Source organism: Uloborus diversus, chromosome 8, assembly GCF_026930045.1.
Source record: "Uloborus diversus isolate 005 chromosome 8, Udiv.v.3.1, whole genome shotgun sequence".
Taxonomy (NCBI): domain Eukaryota; kingdom Metazoa; phylum Arthropoda; class Arachnida; order Araneae; family Uloboridae; genus Uloborus; species Uloborus diversus.
In genome coordinates this window covers 73,487,267-73,506,817 of record NC_072738.1, presented here as the reverse complement: position 1 = coordinate 73,506,817, position 19,551 = coordinate 73,487,267, and the positions used below count along the sequence as shown (strand labels likewise).

Below are 19,551 nucleotides of genomic sequence, written 5' to 3'. Positions count from 1 at the left end.
TGTTGCTTTGTAAACATATAAGCATCGTTACTCTTGGTAACAAACTTCTCAATAAGTAATTCTATTGTGAATGTAACTTTTATTAATCAGCAAATTACCCCCCACTCCCCAAGCCAGGACTAAGTTAGATCTACATGCTATATACCGACAACCTGGTTATGCCACCCAGAGACTGCAGTTACGTTCTTCTTATGGGCTTAAAAGTCTGGATTAGACCACAACTGAGTTGGAAGAAGATGTCATCCATCAGATATTGTAGCCTCAGAGCAACAGTAAGATATCTAATCCCAGCAAGGAATAAAGGTAAGATATTCTACTGTTGCTCTAAAATGACAATATGTTGTACACTCTCAGCTTTGATGACATCTGCCTCCAGCTCGGTTATTGTCTAATCCAGGCTGATGTGTTCATAACAAGGACAAAAGTGAGAAAAGGGGGGAAGAGACAACAAGAAGTGTGACATCATGCATTTTATCATAACTATGTTCATGTAATGTAGCATGACATAAAAGGGAGAGGGGCAGAGCCAAGGAGAGGCATGGGCGCCCATATGCAAAATTTTAAAGATGGGGGGCCTCAGATATTTTCCCCATGGAAATCGATTACAGTACAGATTAGAGTTATTAAAATTTGAAATTTTTAATAACTTATTCATTAATGGCTAGAGAAGCAAAGGAAAAAGTACTAAAAGCAAGGAAGTGCTAATTTCTAAGGGGGGGACTCAATCCCCCACTTCCCTCCCATATGGGAGCCCACGACCAGAGGCTATCGTCAGCCTGGTCTCAAACTAGAGGCTCGGCTCGGAATCAGAGTGGTACAAATCTTAAAAATCTTATGGATGGAGGGGAGCCTGATGACCAAATTGACTAGGGGCCCACCTCGGCTCTTGGCGGCCCTGGAGAGAGGAGAGGTGAAGTGTGACTCTTTGTCAAAATACAATGAAAAAAAGTGATATCATTTATGGACAGTCTCGAAGATTCTTCTTGTCTCATTATTAACATAAGTACAGCCCACAACTTTGATTTTATATCGTGAAAGCTTATGGAAACCATTACTAAGAATAGTGTTGCATCATAAAAAGGTTGTTAAAGGTTTGTATATTTTTTCAGTCTTTTTAGCTCATCTAAAATTGCATCTCAATTTCCATTGCTTGCTGCTAAAGTTTACGACGATATCATGGACAATATAGATGGAGCAGAGCAAGTGGCCTTGCAAACTTATAATTCTGCAGATCGAGCTTATTATGAGGTAAGTTCTTTTTTGTGTTTGATTCATATCAGTATTCCGCAGATTGAGCTTCCATTGTTGGACCATAGAATTGTAATTAAAAAAAAAAGGAGAAAAAAATTATTAAAACCATCATTTTGATTTTTCAAAAATTGCAGTGAAAGTTAAATCATGACTCTGAGAAAGCTATGCTTAAAATGTCAAATTATTACAGAGAGTTATTGCATTTTAATGCTTACTTTTCTTTTGCTTAAGTTCTTTTCCTACAACTTCCATGATCAAAATAATGTTGTGACACTTAATTAGCTTCTAATGAATACTTTTTAATTGTACTATATGTTTTTATAGCATTCTGTTATAAGTGAATAGTTGGGACGATAAGTTTTATTTATGTGCTAAACAAGGCATAATACATGTTAAATTCACTTAGAAAAAGCGTCAAAATTTTCGCTTAAGGAAAATCTGGTAATGATAGAACCTTTTTTTTGTATAATGTGTGCCGTGTCTTAAAGTTTTTAATAGCAAATGACAAAGTAGACCACTTTATTCAAAATCTAGAATTTTGTAGGGATAATTTGAAAGTTTGGGTTTTTTACTATACTGTCAGTCAACTTTCGATAACTCCAAGCCTTCTAACTTGAATATTCCATTATTTTGAAGTTATCTTTCGATCCCAAACTCTTGAGAAGGCAGTGAAAACTTCCCATAGCTTGAACTACCAGTAACTCCAAGGCTTTAGCCTGTCGCTTGGTACTTCCAGTTATTGAGAGCTGACTGTATCCAGATTTGTACTAATTCCGTCGCCATTGTGATTCATTAATATTAAATCTAACTTCAGAACTTATTTTATATTTTTGTATGATTGATAGGCGGAACCTGGCCGTAAAGACTCCATATCTAGCCAGGCAGTTGTTTTCAAGAAAAGAAGCAGGCAACTCAAAGAAGAAGCAGAAGAACAAAGACTTGATGTTTTAGGTACTTTTTCAATATTTTAGTGTTTTAGAACTCTCAATTTCGAAATGATAGAGATTTGTCTTGAATTAAAAATGTATAAAGTGAAACCTCTCTTCAGGACTAACCCTTTTCTGTTGTCACCAGGGTTCAAAAATATTGGATGTTTTGATATATATAGCCGATATTTACAATCAGTACAAACTAAAGTCTTCAAAATAGTAAATGCATCCTCAATTCACGTTTTATTTTCTTACATTTATACTTTAATTAAGGTTTCTCTCATTAATTATATCTAATATTTCATTTTACATTTTTGTCTGTATTAATGAAGTTAATTTAGCATTAGCTGTTTTACTCATTTTTCTTCTGTTAGCTACTTTTACACAATTATATGATTCAAAAATAAAAAATATGCATTAGTTGGTGCACAGTCATAAGACATTTTCTTTCTTTTTCCTGACCAACGTTTAATATTTTAATTGGGCACATTTAATATGACTAGTGGTACCCGCATGGCTTTGCCCGTAATAGAAAAATTAAAAAGTCTTTTGGTTCGCCTGTATATTTACCAATAATGTATGGTGAATTTTCTCTCCAATTGGTTTGTAACCATGTTATGGTTCCACGTTAAATAATTTCGTATCTTGCCAATTGGCTTGTGCCCATGTTATGGTTTCACGTTATGATAATTTCGTAATTTACTCATCCATCTTATGATTTTTTGTTATTAAAATTGGAATAGAAAAAGAACCACATCGAATTTTAGAAAAATCGCTTCGAGGTGCACACCTCCATGCTACAAACTCACTTTGTGCCAAATTTCATGAAAATTGGCCGAACGGTCTAGGCGCTATGCGCGTCACAGAGATCCTGACATCAGACATCCTACAGACATCCAGACATCCTCCGGACAGAGAGACTTTCAGCTTTATTATTAGTAAAGATTAAAATCGCGAAAACATAATCGAAATGAAAATATTTCAAATGCCCGTAGTTACCCAAAAAGCCTCAATAATAAAAGCAAATGCAAGTATTTCATTTCTTTATGCTCAAGCGAGAGAATTGGCAACACCACAATATTATCCAGCAATTTCTTCACGCTTACTATATGTCACGTGAAAAAGTAAATAAAAATGAATTTTTACTAACATTTAATTGCTTCTAGCGCTGTTTCTAGCCAACATAGCGGTTTCGATTTTCACGGGGTAAAACTGGGTAAAACGTGTTTCAAAGCATTTTTCACGAGCTTTCCAACCATACCAAGCTCGAAGCGCTAAAATGCATTTTTCGTGTAAAAAGAGCGGTTTAAAAACCCAATTAAAACTTAATGTTTCATGCTTCCAACAATTAATTTCAACAATGGAAAAGAGGTAAAAATAAAACTTTTGAGTTTTGCTAACTAAAAAATGCTTATAACTTTTTTCTAGTGGATTTAGGTTATTGGACCTTGGGCGCCCTGACAGTTTTTTCGTTAGGAGTGTTTTTTAAAAGCCTTTCCAACCCTATCAAATTCGAAAAAATTGGACCGTCCGTTCAGGTAGAGTCATTTAGGACGAAAATGCGTTTTTTTATTAATATCTCCGTTAATTAGCTTTCGATTTCAAAAATTTTTATTGATGACAATAAAACTCGGCAATAGCTATCTAACAAAAAAAGAATGAAGGAAATCGGTTCACAAACAGACGAGAAATCGGTACCGAAAGAAAACGGCTTGCCTATTTTAAAATTGTTACATTACTACTAATAAAAAATATATATATAAAATGAAAAATAAATACAAATACAAATACAAAAGTGACGACCAGCAACAGGCTCTGGGCCCAGCTAGACTGGTCCTAGTCAATTTACAATCCCCAGTGAAGATCAATTGCCCTCTTAAAACTATCTTTTCCCTTGCTCATTACCACCTCTTCCGGTGAGCTGTTCCAAGGTTCCACTATTCTGCTAAAATAATAATTTTTCCTAATATCAATGTTAACCTGAGATTTAAATAGCTTAAAACAATGACCCCTTGTCCTGTTTTCAGTGCTAAACTTCAGCCCCATAACATCTTTCATTTTAATAAGTTTAAACAACTGAATCATGTCCCCTCGGTCTCTTCTTTGCTCAAGACTGTACATTTTTAGCTTTCTAAGCCTGGAATCATAATCTAAGTGGGAAAGTCCATTTATTAGCTTTGTAGCCCGCCTTTGAACCCTTTCCAATACATTAATGTCTTTCTTAAGATAAGGAGACCAAAACTGAACAGCATACTGCAAATGGGGTCTTACCAAACTTCTATATAAGGGCAGAAGAACTTCTTTAGATTTGTTTGAAATAGATCTATTGATAAACGCAAGCATCTTATTGGCTTTGTTACTAGCAATGCTGCACTGTTGGCTAAACTTTAAATCCTGACTTATTAAGGTGCCCAGATCAGTAACTTTGTCTGCCTGACTAATGACTGAACCTTGCAAATAATAACTTGTACACTCTTTTCCATGCCCTAAATGTAGCACTTGACATTTCCCAACATTAACAGCCATACCCCATTTATCAGCCCACTCTGTAATATGATCTAGATCCTCTTGCAGCTGATTTGTTTGTTCTTCATTTTCTACAGTCCCCATAACTTTGACATCAACAGCAAATATTACTTTGCTGTATTAATACATCATAAAAATATAGTACATAACTTTTTGGTTATTTTTAATAATAAGTGAACAATATTTCTATGATTAGTATAATTTTTAAATTGAAAATACCATAGTTGTAAAAATAAATATAAAAAATATCATGATATTTTCAAAATAAATGTCGGTTATATATTGTGATCTATATCATGATATATATTGACTGATATATATCGGCAAACCCTTATTGTCACTCTTCTAAATAGGCTGTTTTTCTAAAGAAGTGATTATTTTTTGCTGTAGAATTAATGCTTTATGCATTGTTATTTGAGGACTACTCCTGATGGGAGTTAGTGTTAGCACTTTTTGTGCATGGGCCAAGACACTTTGTTCTCTGCAAAGAAAACAGCTTTTTGTCTGCATAAAAAACCCCTAGTATCTACTGTCTTAAGTGAAGGAGAATTAGAAGAGAGACTATTTTAAAAACTTTCATTGGGATTTTTTTCTATCATTGCTGTAAATTTTACCCTATCATTATTCTTAACAGGGCTGCAAAGTCAGAGTCTAATTCAGACTGATTTTGGGGTGAAGGAATTATAGTCAGAAGTTGTAAACTTTACAATTCCAAAAAAGTTCGAGTTAATCATTTTCTCCCCAAATCCTTGACTCGATCAGTGCTGCAGACAAAGAGCCGGAAAAGAAAGAGTTGGAGTCGAAGGTTCTAAAATTTCAGGAGTTGGAGTCGGCCATTTTCCTTCTGACTTTGTAGCCCTGGTTCTTAACAAGTCATACCAAACTGATATTCATGCAAAGAAATTTCTATTTTATATTTAGAATCTTCCTAGTAAATTATTTTATTGGAATTATATAGCAAAAGATGAAATAACTGCTATTTAATATATTGGAATATTAAATAGCAGTTATTTCGTCTGTTCCTTCATCCTGAAACTTCTATCATTGCCATTCCTCAATCCGACCCACTTTTTGGTAAAAATAACCATTCTTAGCTGTATCAGAGAATTTTTACTGTGTATTAATCTGTGTTTGTTAAGGGGGGGGGGGGACCATGTTTTATCAATTTCTTTACTAGAGTGCTTGTTCTTAATTTCTCATTAGATTTTGAAACATTAAAACCTGTTTGTGTAGAAAGTTTTTCTATTGTATCAATAATAATCATTTTTGCTTCAGCTGCTCAAACATCTTTAGAGAGAAAACTGAAAGTTCTTAAGAAAATTTCTGAAGATATTAAGCTTGTCATTTCTTCTGTTGATGATTTCAAAAAGGATATAAATTCCTTGACTAAAGGTATTGGTTTGAATGATTATGTATATTAAAACTGAAATTTAAAACAGGAAATCTGACTGCTCAACAAAGCTTTATTAACTTGAAATCAATCTTGTTAGTGCTTTTTCTTCTGTTTTGTATTTTTATAAATATATTATAACTTATGCATTGTTAAATAAATTTTTGAATATTTTGTCACAAATATTAACTTTCATCCTTATGGTATAAATATAGTATTTCCTAAAAGTGCTTAAATTTCTATTTTTTCTGGAGTATTGCTAATGAGTAACATAATTAAGAATACTTATTAGATTTTAATTAAATAAGGTGATATTTTAATTAACAAACCTTTTTGTAAATTTAAGTTATTGATTTTACTCTACTTTTTTACAGTAATTTCCAGTGTGGCTAAATATGAATAATTCTTTTTAAAAAATATTACAAAAGCCATTAAAAATGTTTGTAGTTATATTTTCATCAACTGATGTTGAAGTGTCGTTATTGCTAAAGCATAGTGCCAAATGGCATTCATTTTTCCAAAAATAAGTAAGGACTAAAATTGTTTTTTGAAAAAAAAGAAAAAGTTTTTAATTTCATAAAATTCTTACGGTTGAAAAGTAGATATAAATTCTCTTATTACTTAAGAGTCTGATTTTATATACATTTTGTCTTGCCATACTTAATATCTTTCCTGAAATCTAGGCATTGGTGATAAACTCCATGATGTTGAAGATGAGCATAGAACTATCAAAAAGAAAATGGTAGTTGTGCATTCGAAAATTGATGACCTCGTTGATTTACTGAATGAAGAACTATTTCCTAAGCTTGAAAGTCTACGGGTACAATCACCTGCTGGATTATCCAACACGTCACAAACAAGTCAGTGTCTCTATTTTCCCAGAGTAACTTTTGTAATGCATCTAAATTAAACATTTATTAAATTTATTCAGTTTAATAAAATTAAATTTTATAATATTTTGATTAAAGTTAAATTACTATTAACCCGTAACAGGGGAGGTGGAAAAGTAGGACATAACAAGGGACGTGAGGCCTCAGAGATCGCTCAACTTTCAATTTCTTTTTGTTTTAAAATCGTGTAATTAAGATACATTTCTGTAAATTCTCTTAAATGTTCTTTGCACTTTTTTTAGCACGGGAAAAAAGTATTTTTGAATTTTAAATTGAAATATACCTTTTCCGAGGAAATTTTAGAAGTGCCTAATGATTTTTCGAGAAAAATCATATGCTGCAGTAAATAATTTACTATTCTTAATAAAAATGAATCTGTTATCAATTAATTATTTTAGTTTAGTTTTTAATATAAACAGGACATTTTAATACTAGAAAATTGATTATATCACGTTGTGGGAAAATTTTGACAGCCCTTTAACTATTAATATTTTCCACCATATTTCCAGGAATGATTCAGCCTTTATTGCCCTTAGAATATCATTCTGTAATTTTTGTAAACGTTTCAAACAATTCTCAACCTAATCTAGAGTATTTTGCATCTCTTCTGCATAACGCGAATAGGATAAATGAACCTATATCCATGGTTCTAATGTGAAGAGATATGTCTACTAATGCCGAAAATTTTAACACTGAAGTGGAGGTGCGGTCTCACAGACTGCCCAAAATGAATGCAATGAAATTTAAACCAGATGCACTTGCGAAAAGATACTGATAAGCAAGGGAGGTGTTCAAGGTTACAAAACAAAAAGCTATTGGGAAAAACCATTCAACTGGACTGAAAATAAAATAGAGCTGGTGGGATGAACTTTTGAGTGGTCTCTGAGACCGCACAAGGGTTAAATTTACTCGTTCTTCGAGGGTTTAAGATTGATTTCTATTGCTGAAGATATGCTAATGTGGTAAGATACAATGCAATAAAGTGACAGTTCAGTTATTGAAATTTACAAACTCAAAATCAATATGAAATGAATAAACACCTTTGTGCTACAAAGAAATAGTAATAAACGAAAGATTATTAATGCACAAACCAAAAACAGATTACAAACACATGTTCAAAGGGGGGGGGGTTTCAAAGAACTCCTTTTTCGATTCAGAAAAGTGTGCTTTTGTTGGATGACTTTTCATCAAAAAGCTCATTTTTTGGGATTGAAAAAAGGAGTTCCTTAATACCTGCAAAAAATGTCGACAATCTTTTGCTAATTTGTGCATTTATAACATTGTTTCTCTTACTGTTACTTTGCACCAAAAGTCGTTTACTATTTATTATTCTAAATTTTAATTTTGGAAAATTCTTGATCACAGTTGGGGAATTTTACTCTTAATTTTAATTTTTCTCAAATTATGAATAAGATTTTATTTTGTAGTGATTTTTGCATTTTTAAATGTAAAAGTGTTCTTTCCAGATTGTATTACAAAAAGTTTTCTTTCCGAGGAAATAAGGAAATCCGTCTTAACTTTAAATAATCCAAATATGTTTGTTTATTTTCAAATCAAGATGTAAATTAGGTTTTGAAAGAGTTTATACATATATGTATTTTAACCATTTTATTGAAAAGAAAAAAGTCATTTGTTTAATAATTGGAAGTAACATCTTAATATGTAGTCTCAATATTTAACTTTCAATAATTTCAGATATTACTATATCACATTGAACATGATTGATATTGGATGTAGATCAGTCGTTACAGTGGTTAAAACAAACTGATAATCTAGTTTGATTTGAGATTATTTATAGTAACAACAGTTAAAAAAAAAAAAAAAAAACTCTATAGGAAAAAATTCTAAATGTAAAAGAAATGTTATTATTGTATATTTAGTGATCTATTATGTGAAAAGACTATTTCATATATTTTGCCCCATCTCACTGAACATTTATCACATTTAAAGTAGTTTTCATCATTTCTCGTTGTTTTTAAATTTTATTATCATTTTGACAAACGTATTTATTTTCATGTTAAATGGATTTACTGCTTTATTTGAAATCTAAACAAGTATTCTAATAGTTAATAAAGCTTTAAGTATAATTTTTTATTTTAGTAAATAATGTGATTAATTTGGTCGTTCTTCAAAAAGTGTAACTTTTCTGTCACACACCTTTTACAGTAAAAACTTTAAGGAATAATTAATTTACAATGATTTTTAATTTCATCAAAAATGTATCTATTTAAACCTACCACCAATTTTTGAATAATAATTTTTATTTTAGTATGACAAATACAAATACAAATGTGACGACCAGCAACAGGCTCTGGGCCCAGCTAGGCTGGTCCTAGTCAATTTATAATCCCCAGTGAAGATCAATGGCCCTCTTAAAACTATCTACTCCCTCTCTCATTATCACCTCTTCCGGTAAGCTGTTCCAAGGTTCCACTACCCTGCTAAAATAATCATTTTTTCTAATATCCATGTTAGCCTGAGATTTAAATAGCTTAAAACAATGATCCCTTGTCCTGTTTTCAGTGCTAAACTTTAGCCCCCTTACATCTTTCATTTTAATAAATTTAAACAACTGAATCATGTCCCCTCGGTCTCTTCTTTGCTCCAGGCATTTTTAGCATTCTAATCCTGGAATCGTAGTCTAAACGAGAAAGTCCATTTATTAGCCTTGTAGCCTGCCTTTGAACCATTTCCAATACATTAATATCTTTCTTAAGATAAGGAGACCAAAACTGAACAGCATACTTCAAATGAGGTCTTACCAAACTTCTATATAAGGGCAGAATAACTTTAGATTTGTTTGAAATAAATCTATTGATAAACCCGAGCATCTTATTGGCTTTATTACTAGCTATGCTGCACTGTTGACTAAACTTTAAATCCTGACTTATTAAGATGCCCAGATGTGAATTCTCACCTCCGTGGCATGTCACACGTGTGGCTGTTTATGTTGCTTAATAACTTGTTTAATTAAAAGTATATACTTATTTATTGATTATTCCTTTCACAAGTTTCTCAAATACTAATTGTTTAAGTATATTTAATTTTTTAATATTGTGTTTTAGTTTGTTTTAGTAGGACAAGAAATCATGTCGCACAATAAATTCTCACCTCCGTTACCTAAACACAAAATGCCATTCCTCGTTAACATGTGGCAGTAATGACATCAAATTTTATTTTCCATGATACAAGGGAACCCCTTGTTTATTTTCAGCCTTAGTTGAAGTTATGAGATTTTAGTATGTGTCATATTTTAATGCTTCCTTTATCTTTATAGTTGAATTTGCCAAAACAACTGTAAAAAATGCGAATAAAAAGGCAGGTTCGATTGAGAGAAGAGTTCAACGAATAAAAGTAACAAATCAGCAGATGAAGTTAAACGTCAGAGATTTGAAAAATAAAATTCTTCTTGCGCGTCAAAAAGCATCTAATGTAAGTGTTCTTGCTTTCAACTAATGAAATGTTTTTATCAGTTAGTTTAAATTGTGCTTAAGTCCTTGTATCTGTATAATATACAATATTAGGATTGACAGTATGGCTTAAAAACCAAGAGTTCTGGGGGTTGACCTCAAACCCCTTCCCTTCATTTATGTATTTGTGAGGTGAAACTCTAAATGTTATTGGGCCAGTACTTGAAGCACAAAAAACAGACTTTGGAAAAAATAATAAAAATATCAACAAAAATGGAGAAAATTATCAACTGCATAACTTTGAGGAGTGAAACAATCCTTGATCTTATAATAGAAAAGCAGTAGTGGCGTTGCTCTAGAAAGAGTAGGTTGAGTAAATTTAAATCTCAATACATTTGCTTTTTTTTTTTTAATTGATTCTCTGACTTACATTTAATTTTACATTTTGCTTTTAATTGACAAACCTTGAAAGAATTAAAGCTCCAATTTTATTTGTTGAATATGGCTATTGCTTAGGACTTTACACTAAACATTTTTTTAGTGATCACTCTATATTGATAGATGATTACTCTATGATTTTTTTTATTTGATAGCTATTCCTTAATATCTTTTCCAGTTGCTAATTACTATTAACTGTTTTTCACTGCACCCTGCTGATTTCCTTTTCATATTCATAATGGTAATTATAAAATCTTTTTCTTTTTGTCATTTCAGATTCGTGTCTCCTTGAGTGCTGATAGTGCCGGCATATGTGTTCGTTCCTTCCGTCCAGAAATAGAACCTACCACTACAACGAGTATTGTTTTACATTATGCCATTAAAACCGATGTCAAAGACAGTTTGCTTTTGTTTTTAGCTAGCTCTGTCACTGTAAGTGATATTAAATGATGGTTTTCTGCTAAAATCCACATTAATGTATTTAATTATGTTTTATTTTATAAATTTTATAACTGCATTCATAGAAGATCGGTTCTGAGCACAAGTTAAGATAACCTAGATATTCCGTAACTAGATTATGTATGTATATATATATATGATGTATAATTTCATTTTATTTACTTGAGTGATTAGAAAATGAAGGGGATTGGCCCCAGAAATTTCGATTACTTGAGCTTCCTGGCTACATGAATGCTGGATAGATGCACATTTACTTTACTTACTCAAATATCTTAGCTATATAATTCGTAATTCAGCATTTTAGCTCAAGCTTCCGCATTTTATTATTATTTCTTATGACATTAAATACATAGTTTATTTTATTAAATTTTCTTTTGTTTCCCAATTTTTTTGCTGTAAGGTTATATATATTTTTGGCATATATTTTTTATGGGATAGTATTGTATGTTGATTACTGCATTTGTTGTCCAATAAATCGGTTCTCATATTCAAAATAAGTGTGAAATTATAGATTAAGTTTCTACTGTATTAAAAAAGGCAAAATTCAGAAGCAGAAAAGCCAATCGATGAAAATCAAATAACATTTTATAGAACACTAGTGGTACCTGCACAGCTTTGCCTGTAATAGAAAAATTAAAAAGTCTTTTGGTTCGCCTGTATATTTACAAATAATGTATGGTGAATTTTCTCGCCAATTGGCTTGCAACCATGTTAGGGTTCCACGTTATGCTAATTTGGTATCTCGCCAATTGGCTTGTGCCCGTGTTACAATTCCATGTTATAATAATTTTGTAATTTACTCGTTCATTGCATGATAATTTTGTTCTTAAAATTGGAATAGAAAAAGAACCACATCGATTTTTCAAAAAATCGCTTCAAGGTGCACACCCCCATGCTACAAACTAATTTTGTGCCAAATTTCATAAAAATTGGCCGAACGATCTAGGCGCTATTTGCTTCACAGAGATTCAGACATCCTACAGACATCCAGACATCCTCCAGACATCCAGACAGAGAGACTTTCAGCTTTATTATTAGTATAGATATTTCCTAAATATTGCAGCTATGAACAAAATAATTATGAATTTGATAAAAATGTAAATAAATAAGTTTAATTTAGTGCATTAACTTCTGCAAGCTTTTATTGTCTTGTTTTGGGGTAAGGATATCTTCTATGTGCCACGGAATCACATCATTAACTGAGTTAACTCTTTTCAAAATGAGAAGAATTTCATCTTTTAACCCCTTTCAAAATAAAGATTATTTTACTTTGATTAAGTGTCAAGTCCCTTTGTTCAATTTTTCCCAATATACCTAATGTGTTAAAACAATGATTTAATTCCTTTGGAAATTTCTAGCTCTTTGTAGCTAAAGCGTGCAAGAAAGTGAGATATGTTTTTCATTAGCTGCATATTTTTTAATTAAAACACTTTTGCAATTAATTATCATTAATTTCTAAAGTTGAGATTGTTTTGTATTTTCCCATTTTATTTTCTATTATATGTATTAGTATTGTAAACTTGAGTATTTGCCTTTTCTATGCTGCTTAGATGACTAGAGACACAGAACCTGTAAGCAATTTTTAGATTTTATTTTATGTGTTAACTATTAGAGACGCATGATTTTATGTACATGAAAAATATTGCAAATTATATATATATTTTATTTATTTGTAATTACTAAGATGTAAATGTATTTCAATATTACTACAACAAATTTCATATTTTAGTACTTTTTGTAAACAATATACAGTGAAGCACCGTTTATAGGTTTTTGAAGGGACTGTATGAAAAAAGCGTACAAATGAAAAAAAAACGTATAACTGGTATAAATTAGTGTGTATTCAACTCTTCAGGGACCAATTTAAAAAAAACGTATAATTGATAAAAACGTATAAAAGAGAAACATATAAACTGTGTTTTACTGTATTTGCATTTTATGCATCATTTTTTGTTCCAAACTTGACTATGCAATGTATCTGAATACTATCTTTTTTGTAGTTATTAATACAATGTTATTCATTTCTCTTTCATTCAAACAATATCATTTTAACTTCAAAATTATTTTTAAAAGTAAATTGTGAAATTCTCTATTTGTAGTATTCTAAGTAATTTGTCTCATAAAAGCTTTGATAAAAAAGAAATAACATTTGGGGAAAAAAATACATAAATATAAAAATAAAAACAAATAACTGTTTAAAAAAATCACAGAAAATGGAAATATGAGTTTTTTTTTTTCTCCATCAGAAAGATTTTATGATTGTGGAGATGGTAGACAGAAAAATAAGATTTTTATGGAATGCTGGTGGAGGTACTCAGGTGCTACAACATGGATTGGCCATTGAAACTAATGATGAACAACTTTTGCGAGATGAACGATGGTACAAGATTGAAATTAATAGGTATAAATATATCTATGTTTTCATTGCTGCTTCTCTTGAGAATAGATTAAATCACTCTGTTCCTGTTAATCAATGCCTTTGAGTTTTTGAATTGTTTTTTTCCCTCCCATTGTCGAGCTTTACCCGCATTTTCAGACTTTTTGTACATGTTATTGGGTTGTTCGGAAAGTAATTTCGTTTTTTCCCGTCAGAGGACTTAATTACGTTTTTTCGAAACCAACTTCACATTTAAGCCGCATAACCATTATAAGTCTTGAGCGCTGATATTGCAAGGCTTGTGTGTGAAAAAGTTCTATTAATTCTACGCAGTAGTTTTTGGTTGGTGCCCTTTTAAATATGGAGAGCACTAAGCAGCATTTTCGTCATATTTTACTTTTTTACTTCAGAAAAGGTAAAAATGCTGTCCAAGCGAGAAAAAAATTGACGGATGTGTATGGAGAAGGCGTGTTAACAGTACGCCAGTGCCAGAACTGGTTTGCAAAATTTCGATCCGGCAATTTTGATGTCGAAGATGCACCACGGTCTGGAAGGCCGGTCGAAGCTGACAAAGATGCGATAAAGGCATTAGTTGATGCAAATCGGCGAATAACCACACGAGAGATCGGTGAGAGATTAAATTTGTCGAATTCAACTGTTTATGGTCATTTGAAAGGCATGGGCTTAACCTCGAAGCTCGATGTGTGGGTGCCCCATGTCCTTACGGAGCGAAATTTGTGTCGTCGCGTTGACGCGTTTGATTCGCTCCTCAAACGTTAAGAAAATGATCCATTTTTGAAGCGGATTATTACTGGGGACGAAAAATGGGTTGTATACAACAATGTTAAACGCAAGAGGTCATGGAGCAGAAAAGATGAACCGGCTCAAAGCGTATCAAAAGCCAACATTCACCAAAAAAAGGTGATGCTCTCCGTTTGGTGGGATGTCAAAGGAATCGTTTTTTTTGAGCTTTTGCCGGACAATACAACGATTAATTCAGAAGTCTATTGTCATCAGCTGGACAAATTGAATGATTCACTTAAAGAGAAGAGGCCCGAATTAATCAACAGGAAGGGTGTAGTGTTCCACCAGGATGCGAGACCTCACACAAGTTTGGTCACTCGCCAAAAACTTTTACAGCTTGAATGGGACGTACTGCAACATCCACCATATTCTCCAGATCTGGCGCCTTCTGACTACTATTTGTTCCGGTCCCTGCAAAATTTTTTGGATGGCAAAACCTTTACCTCAAATGAAGGTGTCAAAAACCACCTGAACCAGTTTTTTGCAAGCAAGGACCAAAACTTTTATGAGAGGGGAATTATGTTACTGCCAGAAAGATGGCAAAAGGTGTTGGACCAGAATGGCCAATATATAATTTAATAAAATATTTATTCATTATACGAAAACTGTCTTTCATGTTCCCCCAAAAAAACGAAATGACTTTCCGAACAACCCAATATTATTTTATGCTTGTTACTGAGTTGCTCCTTTAAATTTATAACTTAAAGAAAGTCAGAAGAGGGGGGAGGGTTTTTTATCATTATTATTATTATGTTGAAGTTTTCAACAGAAAAAAGAAGTTTGCAAAGTTTAATTTTAAATTTTATGAATCAAAGCTTTCTTGAATTTTAGAAATTTTCTTTCATTTCAGTTTGTTTTACTTTTGAATTCAAGTATTGCTCAGTTGACTTGCTGCATTTTTAAAAAATTTTTATGTTTAGTGCAGTTTAAAATTGTTATTTTATGTAAATCTATATTTTAAAAAATGTAACAATCTATTATTTGAACTTGTGGGTTATCCTCATAAAACTTAGGGGAAGGTTGTCAACAATAAACCGGTTCTATGACCAAACCGTGAAGATACTTCGGGTACCAGAGTTTGTGCAGATGCATAATCAGTTTTAGTACATTCCTTTGTCTAAAAACAGTCTACTGCAGAGTCGTCAAGTATCTAAAGTTATTTAATCATATTGTTAATTGGCCAGAAAAGATTTCTACCATTATCGTACTAATTATTGAGATTTTCATTTAGTTATAGCATGCTTTGAATATCAAAGATCATCTAAACATGAACATTGATTTAAAAGGGCCTTTTCAAGTATAATTCCCCATACTTCATGTTTCATCATGATTCGTCACAGCAGTAACACCTATAAGAATATGCAAAATGATACAGTTGCTATCATTAAACCGCTAGGTGTTTCCATGAATGGATCACTTGACAAAGTGTTTCATTCATAGAAAATCTCAAAAATTGCTCAATTGCTTTAAAATAAATATGACAATGAAAAAAATAATCTTTTTAATTCATGAAAACTCTTATACTTTATTATAATTTCAAGGCATTTCTTTAATACAATTGATTAAAAATTTAAAACATAATCATACAGTTGCAAATACTTTTGCTGTTCCAAAAAAAAAAAAAAATCTAAAATTAGTAAATGGCCAGTGGACAAGTGAGTGCATGTAATGTGCTACAGTAGCTTACAGAAATAGTGGCATGACCTTAATGAAGTCTGCCGATGATATGGAGTTCTGAAAGCAACTTTAAACAATCACATGGAAGACCAGTTCGTTGTTTCCTTAATCACTTATTAAAAATTTAGGAGATAAGCCCTCCGAAATAGGAATATGATTAGTGAATCATATTTTGAAACTAGAAAAGAAGTTTTTGGAATTACTTCCGAAAAATTGGGAGAATTGGCCTTTCGAGAGGCTGAGAGAAATAACATGTCCCACAGGTTTAATTAAGATAAAAAGTCTGTTAGTACTATAGCCTCTGGTAGTTTGAGACTTAAGCTTCTAGGTTCAGTAATAAAATGGTCAAAAATGTCCTCTGACATTTTAGAGAGCAAGTACAATCTTTTATCAAACAAAAATTTTCAAAATCGATTTAACAAAATTCTCAAAAGTTCAAAAGAGGTTAAAAAGATATTAGCCATAAACATTGTTGCACACAGGTTGGGAAAATATCGAGTGGTGAACGAGGTGTGATGACAACTGTTGTGTGAGTGCTGGTTTTTTTTTTTTAATGTTCCTCTTATCCGAAAATTAAACATTTTAGAAAATAAATCTATTTTTATGTAACTTATTGTTCTTTATAGTGTTTATTGATCACCTGTTATAAATATTTGTAAGTTACGCATTGATTTTTTAATTGGAGAATGTGGTCCATCGATGGAAACTCGATGGTTCATCCATAGCAACTGGTAGCCATGAATGGATCACATGCTAAAATATGTTTTTTAAATTTTCATTCTTTATTGTGTATATTTATCATGAAAGTGAATATTATTATCAAAAGAGAAATATACTGAGAAATTGTTCCTATATTTAAAGTGAAATTCGAGTTGAATTTCCTTTCTGAAAAAATTGAAAACTGTTATGTGGTTCATTGACGGCAACCTTCCCCTAATTTATAAAAGTACGAGTGATTTCATGTCTGATACAGTTAGTAATAAATGGTATCCTAAATTTGCAAATGAAATTATTTGTCCACACTACAAAACATATTTTAAAAATCTAGAACTTGAAACTTTTGACTTTAATGTTTTAATACTTTACAATATTTTTATCAATTAAAGTTTTTTTCTCTGAATTTCACTAAAATTCCAGTTCATATTTATATGTTTTATTAAAATCAATTGTGTTTTCGGGTATTTTTATATCTTCAACTTTGTATTTGAATGGTTATTTATTAAGTTTTGTACCCTTATTTAATTTTGTTTATATTAATGGTTTACATTATGTTGCTGGTTTTAATGGTTTATAACAATGTGTTGTTGATCAAAATTAATTTTGATTTTAGAACTTTAAGTGTAATAGCAATAATCAACTTACAAATACCTTTCTATCATAGAGAAATAAAAAACTATATAAAAAACTATATAACTCTTATGTGAAATTATTATTATTATTGAACTTAGATGAACATTATTGCACTAATATTCAAATCTTGATAATGAAGTGAAGCAATCCTAGCTTTTTGCATCTAGATTTCTTATTGTTAATGTAATTTACTTCTCAAGGTATGGAAATGTTGCCACATTAAGTGTAAAACCAACACCATTAGGACATGAAAAGGATCGACGAGAAGTGACTGCAGCTTCACCCCCAGGATATTCAAAAATGGATTTGGATTCCAGTTCATTCTTTTATATCGGAGGAACCCCGAAAGGCTATAGGGTTGGTTGGCCATTTTTGTACTTTTATAAAGTTTCATGTGCTAGTAAGTAAGTTATAATTCCTTTCTAACTCTGGATAGGTACCGAGAGAGCTGAAAGCGAGAAATTTTGCTGGATGCCTCTATGAAGTTATTCTAGATGGGAAGAAAGTAGGACTTTGGAATTTCATTACTAATCAAGGATGTGATGGTTGTAAGGAAGGGTAAGCATTTAGTTTTGGGCACACTAACTACCTGCATATTTTGCAATATTTTTGTTCTCAAATTTGTCTTTTTAAAAAAATTTGCAAAGATATAATAAATTTCTATTCCATACCTCCATGAACTATTATACACATCTAATCAAAAGCTTATGTATTTGTTTAAAAATAATGTATCATTCATCAGATTACACTGTCAAAAGTAAAAAAAAATTTAAATGAAATTTGCAGCTCAGATGCGAGACATGTATTTACAGCAATGTTACTAGTTCTATATGTTTTATTTGTCCTTTGCGGGATGTGAATATTATTGATTTTAATATTGATTTTGTATTCAGCTAAAAATTTTTTTTTGCAAATTGGCAAATTGAGCAATGAGATGTATGTCTTATGCATTTCCCCCCTTGTAATGTCAAGTATTTTTATATTGAAGGATTTTTTAATATTTTTAAATGCAAAGGGCCTATGAATTCTTTCCGTTCAGTATATACTGAGATCTTTGCCTCATTCTGACCTCTCTCATCATGGTAGACTATTGCAGTCCATATGCAACTGTTATTGCCCAATAACAGATAAAGAAATAAATGAAAAAAAAATCATTAAGGCCAATGAGTCATATATCTTTGAACTTTGTAAATTTTCATGTGCCACCTTTTGCATAGAGCCACATTTATTTCTTTAGAAATATTTTTCACAGGCAGACGGTTATAGGCAGGGTTCACTGATATATATCAGTCAATATATATCATGATATATGTCACAATATATATCCAATATTTATTTTGAAAATGTCATAATATTTTGATATTTTCAATATTTATTTTTTCAACTATGGTATTTTCAATATAAAAAGTATATTAATCCTAGTAATATTGTTCATTTATTATTAAAAATTACCAAAAAGTTATGTACTGTATTTTCATGATGTATAACACATCATTAATATTACAAAGTAATATAATATTCCTTTTTTATTTGCATTTTATATTCATAAAATTATTAGTAATGTAACAATTGAATCGATTATTTCAGAAAGGACATAAAGTGCAACTACAACTAATGTAATGCAACTTTTCAGGAATCAATAAAAAGTGATTATTTCATTCAGAAATGAACTAAATTCGAAAATTTTTATGACTAATCTAGTCACAAGTAGGATCATTACCTCACCTTAAATTAGGTTTCATTTCGTCACAGAAATTATTATTTTTTTTAAAATTTGGACTTATGCCCTCTCTGCAATAAATACCTTGAAAGACTAGTTTACAGTGATGAAAATGAAAATCAAGTGAAGCAGGTTTGTTTCAACTGATTTATGATAATAAAAAATAATATTACAAAGTGACAAAAATAATTAGTCACTTTGATTCATTGTCTAAAGAAAATACATCGTGTACTTCCCTCTTTCTCACGTCTTGTTTTAGGGAAATAATAAAGTCTGGCGTAAAAAAATTAAAAAAGAAATGCAAAAACTAACAAACTGGGATAAAAAGCA

General features: G+C 31.3%; 1 protein-coding gene across 1 annotated transcript in view; it reads left to right on the top strand.

The window, feature by feature from the left end:
* Positions 1-19,551, top strand: part of LOC129228428 (laminin subunit alpha-1-like) — a 240,754-nt gene that overhangs the window by 196,888 nt on the left and 24,315 nt on the right. The window contains exons 43-51 of the mRNA XM_054863107.1: positions 1,110-1,248; positions 2,097-2,202; positions 5,982-6,098; positions 6,780-6,956; positions 10,264-10,418; positions 11,111-11,266; positions 13,540-13,694; positions 17,702-17,858; positions 17,938-18,059. Coding sequence (XP_054719082.1) covers positions 1,110-1,248; positions 2,097-2,202; positions 5,982-6,098; positions 6,780-6,956; positions 10,264-10,418; positions 11,111-11,266; positions 13,540-13,694; positions 17,702-17,858; positions 17,938-18,059 — 1,284 coding nt within the window. The remainder of the gene's footprint in view (positions 1-1,109; positions 1,249-2,096; positions 2,203-5,981; positions 6,099-6,779; positions 6,957-10,263; positions 10,419-11,110; positions 11,267-13,539; positions 13,695-17,701; positions 17,859-17,937; positions 18,060-19,551) is intronic.